Source organism: Ceratotherium simum, chromosome 1 (genome assembly GCF_057802395.1).
Source record: "Ceratotherium simum simum isolate JZ-2026a chromosome 1, ASM5780239v1, whole genome shotgun sequence".
NCBI classification, from domain to species: domain Eukaryota; kingdom Metazoa; phylum Chordata; class Mammalia; order Perissodactyla; family Rhinocerotidae; genus Ceratotherium; species Ceratotherium simum.
The window spans coordinates 66,224,447-66,242,309 of NC_141900.1; the positions used below are offsets into that span (position 1 = coordinate 66,224,447).

Below are 17,863 nucleotides of genomic sequence, written 5' to 3' on the forward strand. Positions count from 1 at the left end.
TACGGATTCACTTTAGGAGACCAGTAATTTACCAGGGTATTGAGTAGCATCACATAAAATAGCATCTACTTTTGTTATTCCTGCTTTAAGCAGCAGGACTCTGTATTAAAAGGAGCACTGGCAACAGGCCAACTATTAAATATTAAATCCCTATCCTAAGCCCTATAGATATTTAAGCATTACTCATAACTGCTTTTTTAAAGAAAAGCACATCTATGCTGTGTTTGAAAACAAACTATCTGTGGATACTATAGTATAACATGCAAGAAGTTAGAAATTAGCCTATGGTGTCTGCCATAGGACTTTGAGATGCTTGGTTAACACAGCCCATGCTTCTCCATAAGTACCCTTTGGGATACAGTGGAGAAAGGCAAGTGCAAAATCCAACAACGGCATCACATGGACAGGCAGTACGATGATGCCTTGTTTCATGAGCTGGACATGCCCAAGAAAGGCATCTGATATGGAGAAGCCTAACATTAAAACAACCAAATAAAATCCCACTGGAGTCTGATATGATAAGTATATTACATTTGCTCCCAAATACACCTCTGCTCTCAGCAGCAATACTTCCCATCTCTTTTAAGATTCAATACTTTTGCGGTCAGAACAGAGTAGAATGAATATTACATACAAAATTTAAATTAAATTAAAATAGAGTTTTGGGGAGCTTTGTGAAGAAGATAGGTTATATCCTGTAGCTAAAATACATTATATGTAAAGTTGAAGGACCATAAACTTCATTAAATTTCTGTTATGGGAAATGAACTGTTGCAAAATGCCAAATATACTAACTTGACCGTAAATGCTTAGATACATGGTGACCAAAAATAATATGGATATTATATATAACTAAAGTATAATTAATTACTATACTAAACATTAAAGAAAGCCTTAAGAAGACAGCAAGAGCTGAAAATAAAGTGGAGGAATGCTTTAGATTTACTTGTAAGCACTGCCAATGTTTCAGTTGGGGAGTCATTGAGTTAACATGAAATTTCATATAATGGACTAGAAAAACGGTAAAGGAGTCACTGACTGTAACACAGTAAGAAAGAAGGACAAATCAGATCTATGGACACGTAACTCCTCATGAACATAGGTTAAATAGTGGCTATATGGGCATTCAGAATGGTCATTCACAAATCCTTGTCAGTCAGTGGCGGCAGCTAATCTAACAACAAAGCAGATTTATCAAAAATGAGAATTTGGCCTGGTACATTTCAACATCCATAAGGTCTCCCAAAGCTGAAGTAAAAATGAACGGGACTTTGGCACCCATAGCTGAGAAATTCCTTTCATAATAGGGCAACCATCTTTTTATTGCAGCTGTAAGTGAAAGACAGCCCTACATGTCATCATGTAGAGGCTTTACAGTTTTCCTCAGTGAATAAGTCAGTAGTGTATTTAGAATGCAGCCCAGAAAAATAAAACCTCAGTTTTACAATAACACACAGAGCCTCTTGCTTCAAAATTGTATACAGAAGATTTTTCCTACATAAATGGCAAGAAATCGCAAGAAACAGAATTAGAAAGAAAGAAGACAAGACTGTGAAAAAGAGCTTGTCAGGTACTGGCCCTTCGATATTACAAAAAGAACTTTGTGAAGTCATTACCGCCTGTTCATCCACAAAATAGGATGTATTCGCATTATCTCAGCTCCTTCCCCAGCAAACTAACACAAAGGAAAGCTAAACGTGCTTAAGCTACAGCACTACAAACATTTCTCTGCCGGCTCTCATTTTCTACAGGGAAAAATGGACCGAAGCTAGTCATTACGCGTTATGGTCAGTATGTTATATAGTATTGCCTCTTGGAAGATTCTTTTAACCTGTGGAAAGCAGAAAGAAAATCTATACATGTTGATTTTATACATTACTGCATCAACACAGCATTTTTAACCACTAGGAATAATGCACCTTAAGATTCATCTGCCTTGCATTATTAAACTTTCTGGGTAAACTGATATCCTGTTAGTCGCAGGACTTAGGCCGCCTAAGAACTTTACACTGATTCTCTCACAAACCCAAGAGCTGTCCCCCAACTACAGATGAATCCTGGTCCGTGGTGCATTCCCTCAGTGGCAGGTTTTATTGTGAGTCCAACTCTCCTCTTTAATAGGTCCCATGTCTCCTGGAGAGCCCCTGCTCCAACACCCCACATCCCACCCACCCAACCCTGTCCTATATTTCCATACCCATTTGCACATTCTGGATTTGGATCCTCCTGTTTTTAGAAGAGTCATACAAATGGTGTCATCACAGCAGAGGAATGGCGCAGTCCTTGGATAGCAGCATAGGGCCCCTGCTGAAAGTAGTGATGGTACCGGGGCATGTGGAATGAGGGGAATGTCGGGCCACTCCCCTGCATGGAGCTGGCAATGGCTGATGGGGTCAGAGGCATCCCAAGTCGGCTATATGGTGGCAGAGAACCCTGTATGGGGTGAGGAATGGGTGTTGCTATGGATGCTGTGCTGGTGCCAAGAGCAGTCAGGGACTGTGGGTGCTGAAATCCAGGAAAACTGGATGAAGATGATACCCACGAGCTGAGAGACAAATTATCAGATGTTGTAAAGGCTGACCCTGAAAGCAAAAACAACTCATTAGACTGGAAACTCTATTTCAATGTGCAAACCAAGCATTACATTATCTGTAAAGATCAATTTATTTTTAAAAATATATAACAGATCTGGAATTTAAAAAGACAAACATGTCAACCATGAGGCAAATCCACCTTTCCAGACAAGAAGATATCATTTAAACCACATGTGAAAGAGAGAATTTACTAAATAGAGAAGACTTAACTCACTAGATGGCCTGCACACTCCCAGAGAGTAGCCAAAACACTAGTACCCTGCCTGAAGGTAATGACCTGATTCCCTTTAAGGGAGCTCCAAATAGCAGATATCTGCCCTAACATCTGCAGCATCCCCAAGGAAGGCTGGACATACAAGCCTCAACAAAGCTACTTGGTTTCCAAAGCCATTGTGAGAACCCACAAGACTGTTGTTCTTTTCTCTTTTTTTTTTTTTAGCTTCCATAATTCTTCATTAAATATTTGACAAGTTGCAAAAGTTTTTTTTACATAACAGCATCCAGAAGTTTAAATAAGAGTTGACATTGAACTTTCCAATTGTATAATCACTAGTAGCTCATTTGAATTTAGTTATAAGATGTCCTGTGTTTTGACTGATTATGCTATTCCAGATTATGGGCATAAAAAGATGACAAAGAGCTCTCTCCCCGTGGGAACATCCTTGTGCCCAGGGCTGGGCACCCTCTGCTCTCTTCTCTCTGGACGCCCAGGTGCAGAGGGCTCCTCCCTGAGCCTTTGCGACAGACGAACTTTTCTGTACTCCCATGTTCTCACCACTGGGGTCACCACCTCCACGTAATGCCCTTCACTAGGAGAATCTTCTTGGTAAAAATGTTCCCATTTTAGTCATTGATCCTAATCAGATATCCCTGATAGAAGAGAAACAGATATATTCCCTGATTTTCAGATTATAAAATTGAGGATCAGAAAGACCTCAATGTCTTTGAACTGCCCCCAAAATCCAACAGCTCTTTGGTAGTAGATCACAGACAAGTAACTCCTGAGCCCTGACTCAGAGGTTTGATGTCCTTTTACTAGAAAACAAACCCCAAGAAACCTTCAGGCAGCATAATCACTTAAGACTCAAAGGCAAAATAATGAACTGTGTGAAAATCAGCCTCAGGGGCTGTCCCTTCCTGAAGAGGCTCCTAAAATACTTTGGGGACAATCGGTACTCTGAGGACTAGAAGTCTCATCACCTGCCTGCCTTCATTCTTCTTTAGGTGCTCTTGCTCCCAAGAGTGGCATTGCCCGGAAGCTGTCTTACCTCGATTTTGTGTTGTCTGAACCTCATCCCCCAGTACATCCTCTTCTCCTCCATAGGTGCGGATGGGTGAGCGGGCATAGGAATGCTTTTGAATCAGGCTCTCCACACTTTCCCTAGGTTAGAGAGCAACACATCCTGAGTAAACTGAAAAGTTACGTAGTCAGAGATGGAGAGGGGTGTAAAAGATAAAAGATAATTTACTAGTCAGTAAAACCATTTTCTCAGCCAAAAGATGACCACTTCAGGGAAAGATGACATTCAAAATATGTACATCTATTCTATTGTAGACTCCTCAGAAACATGACCTCAGACATACAAATACAAGCAAACGTAAGTGGATAGAATGGGGACAATCCCCTGAAATCCTGAAAAATGAGGAACAAAGAGGTGAACAAGGAGCTATGACATCTGACCATAGGAATATGGAGTTTAATGATGTGAAAAATGAGTGTGTGACTTAACTATGAGAAGCTGCAATGAATCTTCGGATTCATCAGCTAATGAATACAAAGCAATGCTCAACTGATACAAACTGTTGATTCAACATCTGATGAAATGTTGGCAAAATGTTCGAAATATCATTAGTCATAAAAAGACTCAATGTTCACTAATAAACCTAGTAAGTGCATAGACCATATGACAATATGGGTAGCTTGGATAATGGACACTTTGAGATTCTTGTTGCTTTAAGACCGAAAATTATAGAAAACTTGTGAAGGAAACATAAATGGCCATTAGGGAATTTAAGCCCCCAAATAAATTGGGCCATTGTCTTTGTAGATGGTCTTTCTCTTGCAACACAGCCTAAAAACTAAAGACTGCGGCTAACTTTAAAAACAAAAATTATTCTAGTATTGGCCAATGGGACCTCCTGCTATTAAAAAAAAGAAGCCAGCAAGAGTTTAGCCAAATAACTTTTTTTGCCAAATGTGCAAGTTGGTAACAGGTTAGCTCACACAGTATACATCTCCAGAACAGCTGTGGCCTAAAGACCAATGCCGAATTAACCACCAAAGGGCAAAAAAAGGGTTAAAAAAATTTGTGTGGAATGAAGGACAAACCAAACACCAAATTTCATATTGGGAGGACAAGGAAAGCAAATAAAATGTCATGATAACTTTTCAAAATGTAACACTTGTCAACATTTCACATAGATATATGGACTTTACCAGTGAAAAAAAATACTAATTCATAGTGAATTTGGTGTTCTAGAGAGCTTGTACATTCACATAGATGAAAGCATTTTGTCATATTATATAGCATGCAAATGAGGACTTAAGGGTATGCCTAAAAGAAAAGTTAATTCTAGCAGCTATTCAAGTTACATCTCTGTTCCCAAAAGGTTTTAAAATAAGCATTAAGTACCACCTCATGTAGTCAAAATTATTGGGATCAGACAAAATTTAGATCCAATAGATTAACATATAGGCTGTTTTGAAAAATGAGACCAGTCCATATTTATTGATAAGGAATGATCTCCAAGATACAGTAAGTGAAAAAAGTTAAGTACTGAATAGTGTATAAAGATGCTACCATTTGTGAATTTAAAACAAGGACTGTATGTACATATATGCCTGTATATGCATATTTCCAGAATGTGCCAGTTCCCAGAACAAGAAACTGCCTAGAATAGGTTGCCTCTGTAGAGTGGAACCAGAAACCTGAGGGATTGGAACAACGATTCCCAAACTTGTCTATACACTTGAATCACCTGGAGAATCTTTTTTAAAAAAAACACAACTATATTGAGGTATAATTACCATATAGTAAGTGAGTGGCACATAGTTAAAATGTACAATTTGATCAGTTTGGGCTGCTGTAACTGGTGATACCATCACCATAAGTAAGATAACATACCAACCACCTCTACAAATTTCCTCATGCCCCTCATGCTTCCTGGTCCCCATCGCAACAAACTTTCTCAACGAAACCACTAGTGTGATTTCTGTCCCTACTGATTAGTTTGCATTTACTAAAATTTTATAGAAATGAAATTATATCTTATATATTCTTTATTATCTGGCTTCTTTCACTCAGCATAATTCTTTTGAGATTCATCATGTTGAAGCATCTATCTCTAGTTTATTCTTCCTTATTCTGAGTAGCATTCTACTGTACGGATATACTATAGTTTGTCTATTCGCTTACTGATGGACATTTGCCTTGTTTCCAGTTTTTGACTGTTACACGTGACACTGCTACACATCTTCATGTATACTTTTTAAAAAATAGACATATGCTTTCACTTCTCTTGGAAAAATTCCTAGGAGTGGAATGACTGGATTGTATAGTAGATGTGTGTTTAATTTTTAAAGAAACTGCCATATGATTTTCCAAAGCAGTTGTACCATTTAGCATTCCCACCAGCAGTGTATGACAGTTCCTGTTCCTCCACATTCTTGCCAACACGTGGTATGGTCAATCTTTTTAATTTTAGCTATTCTAATATACATGTACTGGTATCTCATCATAGTTTTAATTTTCATTTCCCTAATGACTAAGATGTTGAGCATCTTTTTATATGCTTATTTGCTTCTATATATCTACTTTGGTAAACTGTTCAAATATTTTGTTCATTTTTAAAAGTAGTTTGCTTTATTACTGAGTTTTGAGATTTCTTTTTATACTCTGGACACTGGTCCTTATCAGACATGTGATTTACAAATATTTTCTCCTGGTCTGTGGCTTATCTTTTCATTCTCTTAACAGTGTCTTTTAAAAAGCAGAAGTTTTTAATTTTGATGAAGTCCAATTTATCTATTTGTAATTTTATGGATTGTGCTTTTGATGTCATATCTAAAAATCTTTGCCTACCCCAGGACCACAAAAGTTTTCTCCTAAAACTTTTTCTAGAAGTTTTATTGTTTTAGGTTTTACATTTAGGTCTATGATTCATCTTGAGTTAATTTTGTATATGTTATGAGGAATGGATTGATGTACATTTTTTGCTATTGGATATCCAGTTATTCCAGCACTATTTATTGAGAAGACTACCCCATTTCGACTGAATTATTATTGCATCTTTGTCAAAAATCAATTGTCCATATATGTGTGGGCCTACTTCTAGATTCTGTATTCTTTCCTATTGATCTATTAGTTGATCTTGACACCAAAATCATATTGTCTTGATTACTGTAGTTGCATAAAAGTTTTGAAATTAGGTAGTGTTAGTACCTCATTTTATTTTTCTTTTTCAAAGTTGTTTTGGCTATTCTAGTTCTTTTGCATTTCCACATGAAATTTAGAATTACTTTGTCAATTTCTACAAAAAAGCCTACTGGTATTTTGATCAGGATAGTATTAAATCAGTAGATCAATTTGTGGAGAACTGACATCTTCTTTCAACCCTTGAACCAGTATATCCCTCCATTTAATTGAGTCCTGTTTAATTTCTCTCAGCAATGTTTTTGTAGTTTTAAGGGTATGGGTCTTATACATCTTTTGCCAGATTTATCACTAAATATTTCATGTTATAGTAAGTATTGCTTTTTAATTTCAATTTCTGATTGTTCATTGCTAGTACATAGAAATACAATTTATTTTTGTGTATTGATCTTGTATCTGGTGACCTTGCTAAACATATTTATTTTTTCTGGTAGCTTTTTGGATTTTCTACATAGATAATCAAGATGTCTATGAACAGAGTTAGTTTTACTTATGTCTTTCCAATCATAACTTTTATTTATTTTTCTGGACTTATTGCAATGCTAGAACTATTTGTTAAATGTTGAATTAACCGTGGTAAGAGTGGACATCCATGACTTGTTCTTTATCTTAGAAACAGCATTTAGTCTCTCATCATTAGACATAATATATCTCTAGGATTTTTTTGTAGATGCCCTGTATCAGACTGAAGGGGTTCCCTTCTCATCCTAGTTTTCTGAGAGTTTTTAAAGTTGAATTTTGTTAAATACTCTTTCTGTATCTATTGAAATGATCATATTTTTCTTTTTTAGTTTGTTAACATGGTCAATTATATTAAGTTTCAACTGTTAAACCAACCTTGCATTCCTGAGCTAAACCCTAGTCATGAAATACTATCCTTTTTTTTTTGCATTAAATTTCCTAAAATTTTGTTTAAAATTTTCCATCTATATTCATGAGGGATGTTGGTCTATAGTTTTCTTTTTTGTAATGTCTTCTCTAGTTTTAGTATCATGGTAATGCTGATCTCATGGAATTAGTTGGGAAGTATTCCCTCCTTTTTAATTTTCTAAAAGAGTTTGGGTAGAATTGTTATTATTTCTTCCTTAAATGTTTGGTACAATTCACCAGTGAAGCCATCTGGGCCTGGAGTTTTCTTTGTGGAAAGGTTTGTAACTACAAATTAAAAGGTATCAGATTATCTATTTTTTTCTTGAATGAGCTTTGGTAGTTTACGTCTTTGAGGAATTTGTTTATTTCATATAAATTGTTGAAATTATAAGCATAAGTGTTCATAATATTGCTTTATTATCCTTCCTTTTAGTATATATAGAATCTGTAGTGATATTACTCGTTTCATTCCTGATAATGGTAATTTGTGTTTCTTCTCCCTTTTTCCTGATCAAGTTTAGCTAGAGATTTATCATTTTTATTAATCTTCTCTGCTTTTGGTCCCACTAATTTTCTCTATTGTTTTCCTGTTTGCTATTCCATTGATTTCTACTCTGATGTTTATTATTTCCTTTCTTCTACTTGCTTCGGGTTTAATTTGCTCTTTTCCTAGTTTCTTGAGATGGAAGCTGAGGTCATTGATTTGAGACCTTTCTTCATTTCTAAAGCAGGGATATAGCACTACCAATTTCCCCTAAGTAATGTTTTAGCAGCGTGCTACAAGTTTTTATATGTTTTAATTTCACTTTAATTCAGTCAAAAATATTTTCTAATTTCCTTTTTGGTATCTTCCTTGCTCCATGGGTTATTTAGACATATGTTATTTAGTTTCCAAATATTTGGGAATTTTTCAGATATCTTCCTGTTATTGCTTTTTAATACAATTCCATTGTGGTCAGAGAACATACTCTGTATGACTTGAATGCCTTTAAATTTATTGGGACTTGTTTTGTGGCACAGAGTATGGTCTATCTTAGTAAATGTTCTGTGTGTACTTGAAAGAAAGTATATTCTGCTGATGTTGGATAGAGTGTTTTATAAATGTCAATTGGGTCAAGTTGGTGGACAGTGTTGTTCATATCTTCTGCATCTTTACTCATTTCCTGTCTACTTTTTCCCCAGCCTCTGGTAGTTTCCTCACATGCACGTGCTAACTAGGTCTCAGCTGAACACTCAAGAGCTACCCTCTGCAGATCTTCAGAGTTCTCCTCTCCTGTAGTTTGTCCTGTGGATTCTCACTGTTTTGGTCTCATCAAACTCTCAGCTCTGATTGTCAACTCAGGGAGTCAGCTAGGCTCTGCCTGTACCCTCCCTGTGCCATGGCCTAGATACTCTCTCAGACTATAAGATGGGGCTGTCATAGGGCTCACCTCATTTGTCTCCCATCCCTTGGGGATTATTGTCTTTTGCTTCCTGGTGTCCAATGTGATAAAAAACATTGTTTCATATATTTTGTGTTTCTTAGTTATTTAAGGCAAGAGGGTATACTTGATCCTTGTTGCTTTATCTTTACCTGAAGCAAAGTCCCTCCTGGGAATCTTCTAAAAATTCCCAAACCTAGGCCACACCCACTGACCAAGTAAAATATAATCTCTGGGAGTGAGACACAGGCTTCAGTAATTGTTAAAGCTCCCCAGGTGATTCCAATGGGCAGGCAAGTTTAGGAATGGAGAAGAGGTCTGTGATGGATACTTTCACCATATACTCCTCTGTGCCATTTGAACTTTGGACATATTGTTTATTCAAAATTAATTACAAATTATAAAATTTCATTAGATATGATAACCTACCAAAGAACAAAAAGAAAATAACTGCTGATCTAACAATGATACTTTGGGAACTTACTATAATGAATTGATAAAAATTGTCATTATCATGCTGATTTTTATATCAATGTAGTAAATGCATTGGAGGCAGTGTGGTATATTGGAAATATCATGGGCTTTAAAGTCATTCATCAAATGGACTAATGGATAGATAAGAAGGTAGACCACCTAGAACCATTTTCACATTCTAGTTTTGTTACTTTCTTAACCTCTCTTCATCTGTAAATTGGGGAGCATAATACCTGCCTCACAGGGCCATTCATTCATCAAAAAAAAAAAAACAACATTTATTTATTGAGTACCTGTTATGAATAGGCACTATTGTAGGAATTGTGGGGAAAGCAGTAAATAAAACATAAAAATCTCTGCCTAATGGAGGAGGAGATTAGAAGGAAGAGAGAGACAATAAGAAAAATGTGTAGCATATTAGATGATCATGATAGTGCTGTGGAAAAATAAAAATAAAGCAGGGAATAGTGATAACTGTTAACTATGAGGATTAAATGAGATAAGGCATTTGAATTGCCCAAAATAGTGTCTGGCACACAGGAGCTACTCAGTAAATATTAGTGCTTTAGAAAAGTATATCTAGAGCAGGTAAAAATATTTTATTCTCTTAGATTATATTTTTCTCCAATTTATTCTACCTATCTGAATAATCTTAATTCAGAGTAATGTGATCCAAACAAGAGGATTTTTCTCATAAATTGAATGCTAAAGTCAGCAGAGAACTTGACTAGGTTGTTATTTGCAGTTCTATTATAAATTATATCTATCAAAAAAGATAAAATATTAAGCACTAGTGCATCTGTATCATTCATTTAAAAGTGTAACTTATTTTTAAAAATCCCTTGAATAGACTTGTTGAATCCCTTGAGTTAGACTTGTTGAAATTAAAATATTTTATCATTTACTAAGAGGTACCAGTAAATATATTAAATGCAAAAGTTAATGGGAAGGATAATTTGGCATGACATGGACCCTACTTAATCAATTTGCCAACTGCCATATATTTTAATCTTTATATGCCCACACTCTGGTAATGTTGGACCCCTGTAGCCTTAACAGCTGATGTCACTTACTCAAGGACTTAATTCACTACAGTATTAGAGAGTGACTGTCTTTTTGGGTAGCCTGGGTCATTAAGAAGTAAGTCAAGTGAACTGAGCAAACCTTAATACAATGACAACTATAACATACATTCAAGTTGATATCCTTTTAGTCTGAGCCATGTGGCATACTGCTAATATTTAAAATGAACTTAGAAAAGAATTAGGTGGTTATTTTCACATTAGGAAGGAACTGGCTTCAAATGCCCTAGAAAATATTTTCTCTTTGTATAATTCATAAAGGAATGACTATCAATGGGCCCAAATTATGGATGGTATATTTCTAAGGTGTATTCTTCTTCCCATCCTATGCACATAAGCTGCTCAATCCACGCATTTAAGTTCAAAAGCAGAGTATAGTATTTGCCTCTCTAAAAGTACCCTTATATAAAATCATTTAAACATCTTACACATACACACACAAGAAAAATCATTTTCCAGATAACACAATGAATCACTGCCTTGTGAAATATTTTGTTTTTCTATAAGAAGTACATTATATCCATTTTGTCCTCGGTAGATCACTGGTATCATTACTTATTCCAGTCTCTAGGATGGAGAAAAAAGGGATTTTATCGAAGTGATTTACTTGTCTCAGGCCTGGAAGTGAAATGAAAGCAGTGGCAGTTCTTATATAAAGGATGGCATAATTGAATTATTGCCTTTTAAGTGATTGAAAACAGTGGTGCATATCAGGACCATCTCTTCGAAGATGTTACAAAGAGTAGACAGCCCATGTTGTTTACTTTATGTCTAATCCCTGTTTCCAGCAGAATGGAAAGTGCAAAGAATCTGTTTAGCCTGGAAGCCTATTGCAAAGATTTCTAAAATACTGTACCCTGAAAAATAAAGGATGATTCACCTAACGGGTTAAGTGATTTAGGTATCAAAAGCTATGACAGTGCCTTCTAATGCTCAGTTCTGTTATATCCCAAAGCAAGAGATAGTAGTTTTAGTAGACTTACTCTGGATTTAATAGATAAATAAAATGGGTACCATTATTAAAGGCTGGCCTTTCTAATACTTAACACTAAGTTATTTTTCTAGGCAAAAAGAGTACATCATTACCTTAAGTATCTTTTAAAGATCTTTTCTGACTACTATGTATCCACCAATTCCAAGAACAATATACACTGTGAAAGGTACAACCATAGCCAGAAGGGTGGGCAAGCTAAAGGTAGCTACAAGGATTATGTTGATCCTGCCAAAATGTTCAGAACTATTTGAAGTCATTTGAATTATTTGTTCCACTCAAGATAAAAGTAAAACCAACATACTCTATCAGTATTGGAACCGATTGCCCTTTCTCGATCTCTGAAACTAGAGTGCAAATTTCTCAATGCTCAAAAAGCAAAACCTTCCCTTTTCCCTCACATTCTCCTTTGTACCACTACTATACCTAATATATTCCTCTTTCACTGCACTTACTAGATTGATGTCAGTTATATGTTTGCATGACTGTCTCTACTACTACACTGTTGGCTTCTGAACCAAGGAGAAAACAATGCTTTCTTTATCTAGGCAGTGGTTCTCAAACTGTAGTGTGTGTTATGGACTAAGTGTCCATGTCTCCCCAAAATTCATATGTTGAAATGTTTACCCCCAATGTGATGGTATTAGCAGGTGGGGCCTTTGGTAGACAATTAGGTCTTGAGAGTGGAGCCCTCAGGAATAGGGTTAGTGCCCTCATTAGAAGAGACAGGAGAGCTTGCTTTGGCTTTTTGCTTTTCAGTCATGTGAGGACACAGTGAGAAGATGGCTGTCTATGAACCAGCACCTTGATCTTGAACTTCCCAGCTTCCAGAACTGTGAGAAATAAATGTCTGTTGTTTAAGCCACTCAGTCTATGGCATTTTTGTTACAGCAGTCCAAACAGACTAAGACAGTGTGCATCAGAATTACCTGGAGGGCTTGTCAAAACACGAATTGTTGGGCCCCACCCTAGAGTTTCTGATTCAGTAGGTCTGAGGTATGGCCTGAGAATGTGATTTCCAGTGCGTTTCCAGGTGATGCTGATGCTGCTGACCTGGAGGCCACACTTGGAGACCGCTGCCCTCGTGTAGAGGTTAGGAGCATGTTTGCTGGAACCCATTTAGCTCGAATCCTAGCCCTGACACTTGCCAATTGTGGCAAATCACTTCACTTGTGCTTGTGGGCAAATTACTTCAATTCTCCATGCCTCAGTCTTCTCATCTGTGAAATGAGGATATTAATATGATCTATCTCTTAGGGTTATTATTAATATTTAATGAATTAATACACATAGAGAGCTTATATTGGTACCTGGTGTATAATAAGTGCTCAATAAATGTTTATAGATAACAAAATTAAATTATTGTTATTATTGAATATCAAAATCATGTGTTCCTAAAGCTGGTTACATAATCATAATCATTTTAGATGAAATTGAGACTTTCAGTTGCTATAACTTGCCATGCTTCATTTAAACCATCCTATATATATGTGTCAGAGAGAAAATTAAATGGTATTTCAATTTACATTCTAACTTTCTCTCCTAAATATAGACCTGGAAAAAACTGTGTCAGGGAGAAAATGTCAAGTCCATTAAAATCAAATCTAATTCATAGGAAACAAAATATTTAAAGTTATTCTTGCTCATCAATTTGCTCATGTTTACATCATGTCTCACTGGGCCTTTGTAAATAACTCCTTGCACAATATTTTTCTAAAGATTTATGCAGATCATGTTATAAATTACTGGAAGACAATATATCAATATTTGTAGCTTCCACAAACTACTTAATAAATGAAAACTTTAGATAATACAATTTGAGATGTATTATAAATCATTAATTTTAATTTAAGAACTGAAATATCTTATGCAATCCATTTTGGAAAAACAAAATAACTCTAATCTTTTGAAAAGCTTTTAGGCTTTAGTTTATTTTTATTTATTTGACTTAATCCTACTGATTTCTCTTTTCAGTAGTAATATACATTTCTGGTTTTATATTATCATTAGCAACTTAAGTAAGTAAACTATACCACTGGGTAAAAAAAAACTAAACCTATTATGTTTAGTTTCCTAAGTCTTATGGCTGTGACAACAAGAAGAAAAGTCCTAAAAGTCTAAATAAACTTGAGTAAATTGTGAGTCAGGGAACAAATATCCGTCATCCAGAGACAGAAAGACAAAGCAAGAAAAAAAGGAGGAGGACAATTTACAACTATAAGTCAATTGTGAATAACTCTGCTACTGTGTCAGACTCGCTGGTTTATTTGACACCGTTTTGTAAAATAAATGCTTCCTCTTAGAAGCTGTGGATCAGTGAGTAACATTTTAAGTGCAGCAACACAGCTTGCTAGTTAAAGGAATTTTGTGGTGACTACTTCTATAATTTGAAAAAAATTTAGTTCTCAGACAGCTCTGATGGCCTAGCAGTTAAAATTTGGCACGTTCCACTCTGGCAGCCCAGGTTCAGTTACTGAGCGTGGACCTACACCACTCATCTGTCAGTAGCCATGCTATGGCAGCGGCTCACATAGAAGAATTAGAAGGACTTACAACTAGAATATACAACTATGTACTGGGCCTTTGGGGAGGGAAAAAAAAAAGAGAAAGAGGAAGATTGGCAACAGATGTTAGCTAGGGGCAAATCTTTCCCAGCAAAAAAAAAAAAAAGACATGTTATCCTCAGTTTATTAAAAAAAAAAAAATTAGTTCTGTTAAAAGCTATCTCTTCCTTTTTGTGGTTGTTGTCAACAGACTATTTTAATTTATTAAATTAATAGATCTTATTTAAAAACAGACTTTAATCCAGTTACCAAACAAAATTGCTTTCATTTTATGTATGCAGATGCTTATGCTAAGTCTATCTTCATTGGAGATTAAAAAAAAAAAAAAAAGTTTTTTTCCTAAGAAGCTGTGCAATCAGATTCCTTATCTGTATCTAGGCTTTGATTTACTGGTGGGCTGGATTAAATGATCTCTGAGATTCATTATGACTCTAACGGTTTATGAATCCATAAATTTATAAACAAAAGTAAAAATTAAAAATAGCTTTTTGAAAAAGTCCAATACTAGCTGCAAAGAACCCTGGGTTCTAACCCCAAATCTTCTATTAACTAATTATATAACCTGGCCAAATCACTTGCACTCTCTGGGCCCTAGTTGCCTCATTGGTATAATGACAGAGATAAATTGGATGGCTCTCCAAATCATTCCAGCCTCAAAAGAAATGCTTCCTGCAAGGCTAAGTTTAAATTTCTTTTAGAAGTTTAAACACAAAATGTCAGGGCACACTTTAGTATGCATAATATAATTAAAAATATTTTTCTTATGGTTTAATCTGTATTTAAGAATAAACTATATACCAATAATTAAAAAATAAAGTTATTTTCATTTATACAAGATTTGGATATTATATGTTGCTCAATAATCCCAGAGATAAAATTAAATTTTACACTCCTTGATTTCTGTCTCTTCATTCTGAGCAACATCATATTCCTGGGGCCTGTCCATCCAAGCAGAAGTGATGCACATATCCTCTGTCCTCCCCCATCTCAGACGCCCTGGCCTACTCTGTGGCTCCTGTTACAGAATGTGGCTCTCAGGGGAACACTGTGGGTCACTGGGAGCAGGGGTAGATCCAAAGGGCAGAGACTACTGTCATTAGCTTTTGCCATTTGCTATCTTTAGTATTTTTACTTTCGAGTATCTTCTCTCTCATATAGTGGCCGCCCTTAACATCCAGGGTTGTTGTTGTTTTTAGCAGACTTCATTGAAATTATATTTCACTTTTACTTTATTACAGACACTGCAAAACCTACTTTGTAAGAGTCTCCATTACACTCAAATATAGTTGTATTTATGAAAGATTAAGAGAATTAGCAAAGTAAGTTATGAGCCATAACCATTTCACTATTCACTAGGCTGATGTTTAATCTATTTATTTTCTCAGCCAGTACAGTTCCCTCCTCAATATATATATTTTCCTCCTTTGCCTAAATCTATACTACCAGTTTTCTTCTAAAGATAGGATATAAGAGTGGTATGAGAACTTATGTTGTTGGCTATTTGGGGAATAACTATTAAAGTTGATTAATCAGTTCACGACATGCATGACTTCTTCAGGAGCCCTGAATATCAGAGTTTTCTTTTTTCCAAAGCTAGCCAGAATGCTTAAAAGAAAGCCCAGATACCAGCAGATATCCTAAGCAGGGCAAGGTGAAGATAGAGAGGAGAGATGAACTAAGTGCACAAAAGTATCCTGCAGAAAGTCTCATTCTGGACCAAACCTTAAGAAAAAAGTGACTAATATGTCTAAAATTCAAAGGTAGAGGAGGATTTTTAAAGAAATGCCTCTCCTATAGGACATCTGGAGAGAGTACTGAGCAGGACATCCACTCAGCTCTCCTGCTGAGTCCACCGAAATGGTGTAAGTGCCAGCTGTCGGGATGGGACCCATGATGTAGAGAAGGGAAATCCACATAATCCTCACATTTCAATCCACCCAGGAATTTCCTCCTCTCTGCCTCTAAGGTTATCAGCACAGCTTTTGGGAAGCTCACTAGAATTTAGTGTAGAGAGAGTCTTGGGTTGTGCTCCAAGGACTACTCATTATAAGGAAGCGTGAGGTACAAGAGGAACACATGAGTAACGTGGCAGAGAATTGATGCCACCTTCTCTCTGTTGCTTCACACCATCTATGAGTGAAAGAAACAGGGAGGCAACAAGTCCAGATAATCCTCCTCTGGGAACTGGGGATGCCCCTCTGCCCTTTCCTTGGGGACAATAAGAACAAAGGAAAAAGAAGGAAATCTTTTGGTCACTCCAGAAAAAAGACTAAGTCACTTAAATGGGAAAGAACATTAGATTGTCATCAGAGTTTGACAGCCACACTTTATTCCAGGAGGCAATGAAGTAACAATGTGTTTAAGAGACGGCAGGAAAGAAAATGGGAGGCAAGAATCGTATATCAAGTCAAACTGACTTTTGCAAATAAAGGCCACAAACTGTCAAGTTCATGCAAAAGACAAGGACTATTGGTCCCATGACCCTTTCTTGAGGAATCTAGCAGAGAATGAGCTTCAGACAACCAAAACAACTGTACAGACACTGACATAAGATATGTTAGCGGGCATTAAATATATATTTACTTGTAGAACTAAGACTAAACCATGGTGATAAGAAAGACTAGAGTATGTAATGACTATGTACTCTGACAAGGTAGATGAAGCACAGTTCCCAAAAGTGGGGGGAGAGTGGGGACAGAAGATAAGTAAAATAAAGTTGTTGATTATATTTATTAACTGCGATTAAAGGGATATTACTTCACATTGGATGCTTAAAAAGAGGGAAAGTAGGGGGAAGAAAAAGGTTGTTACTAGTTAATGTCAATATTGTTCATACTAGGCAACCTATAGAAAATTAGAAAGGGGGGAGTAGGAGTTTTTAAAAGATATTAATGTAAAGGAAAATATTAGAACAAGAGTATGAACCTTGTTAGTTACCAAAAAAATAGTACACAAAAAAAGGCTGCTGATAAAATAGTCCAGAGTAAAAGATTACTTATAGAAAAGACTTGTATATATATTTAAATATATCAAAACAATATGATACAACTGAACTCAAACATATTAATATATATTACATACATATTATGTACTCATAGTACAGATGTACATACACATAATATATTCATGTACATGGTTATGTGAAAAAAGCAAGGTGAAAAATGTGTAGAGTAATATATAAACGTGTATCTGCTTATATTAAAAAACACAATGGAAAGATAAACAATACTTCTTTTTTAATGGTTATCTATAGGAAAGGGAAGAAATAGGGTAGAAGGGATAGGGATAGAACCTTGACTCCTCTGAATAAGCCATGTTCTGTAGATTTGTCTTGAAACCATGTAAATCATTTATTAAATAATCATATAAGAAAATTATATATTTTTTAAATTCCAAAAAATAGAAAGTACAATAAAACAAATGAACCTAACTGC

The 17,863-nt window shown here is 35.8% G+C and overlaps 1 protein-coding gene across 1 annotated transcript in view; it reads right to left on the reverse strand.

Moving 5' to 3' along the window:
• Positions 1-2,182: 2,182 nt before the first annotated feature.
• TBX20 (T-box transcription factor 20) overlaps positions 2,183-17,863 on the reverse strand; it is a 51,241-nt gene continuing 35,560 nt past the window's right edge. Inside the window, exons 7-8 of the mRNA XM_004418832.3 lie at positions 3,863-3,975; positions 2,183-2,582 (exon numbers count right to left, since the gene is read on the reverse strand). Of these exons, the coding sequence (XP_004418889.1) occupies positions 2,242-2,582; positions 3,863-3,975 (454 nt within the window). The 3' untranslated portion in view covers positions 2,183-2,241. The remainder of the gene's footprint in view (positions 2,583-3,862; positions 3,976-17,863) is intronic.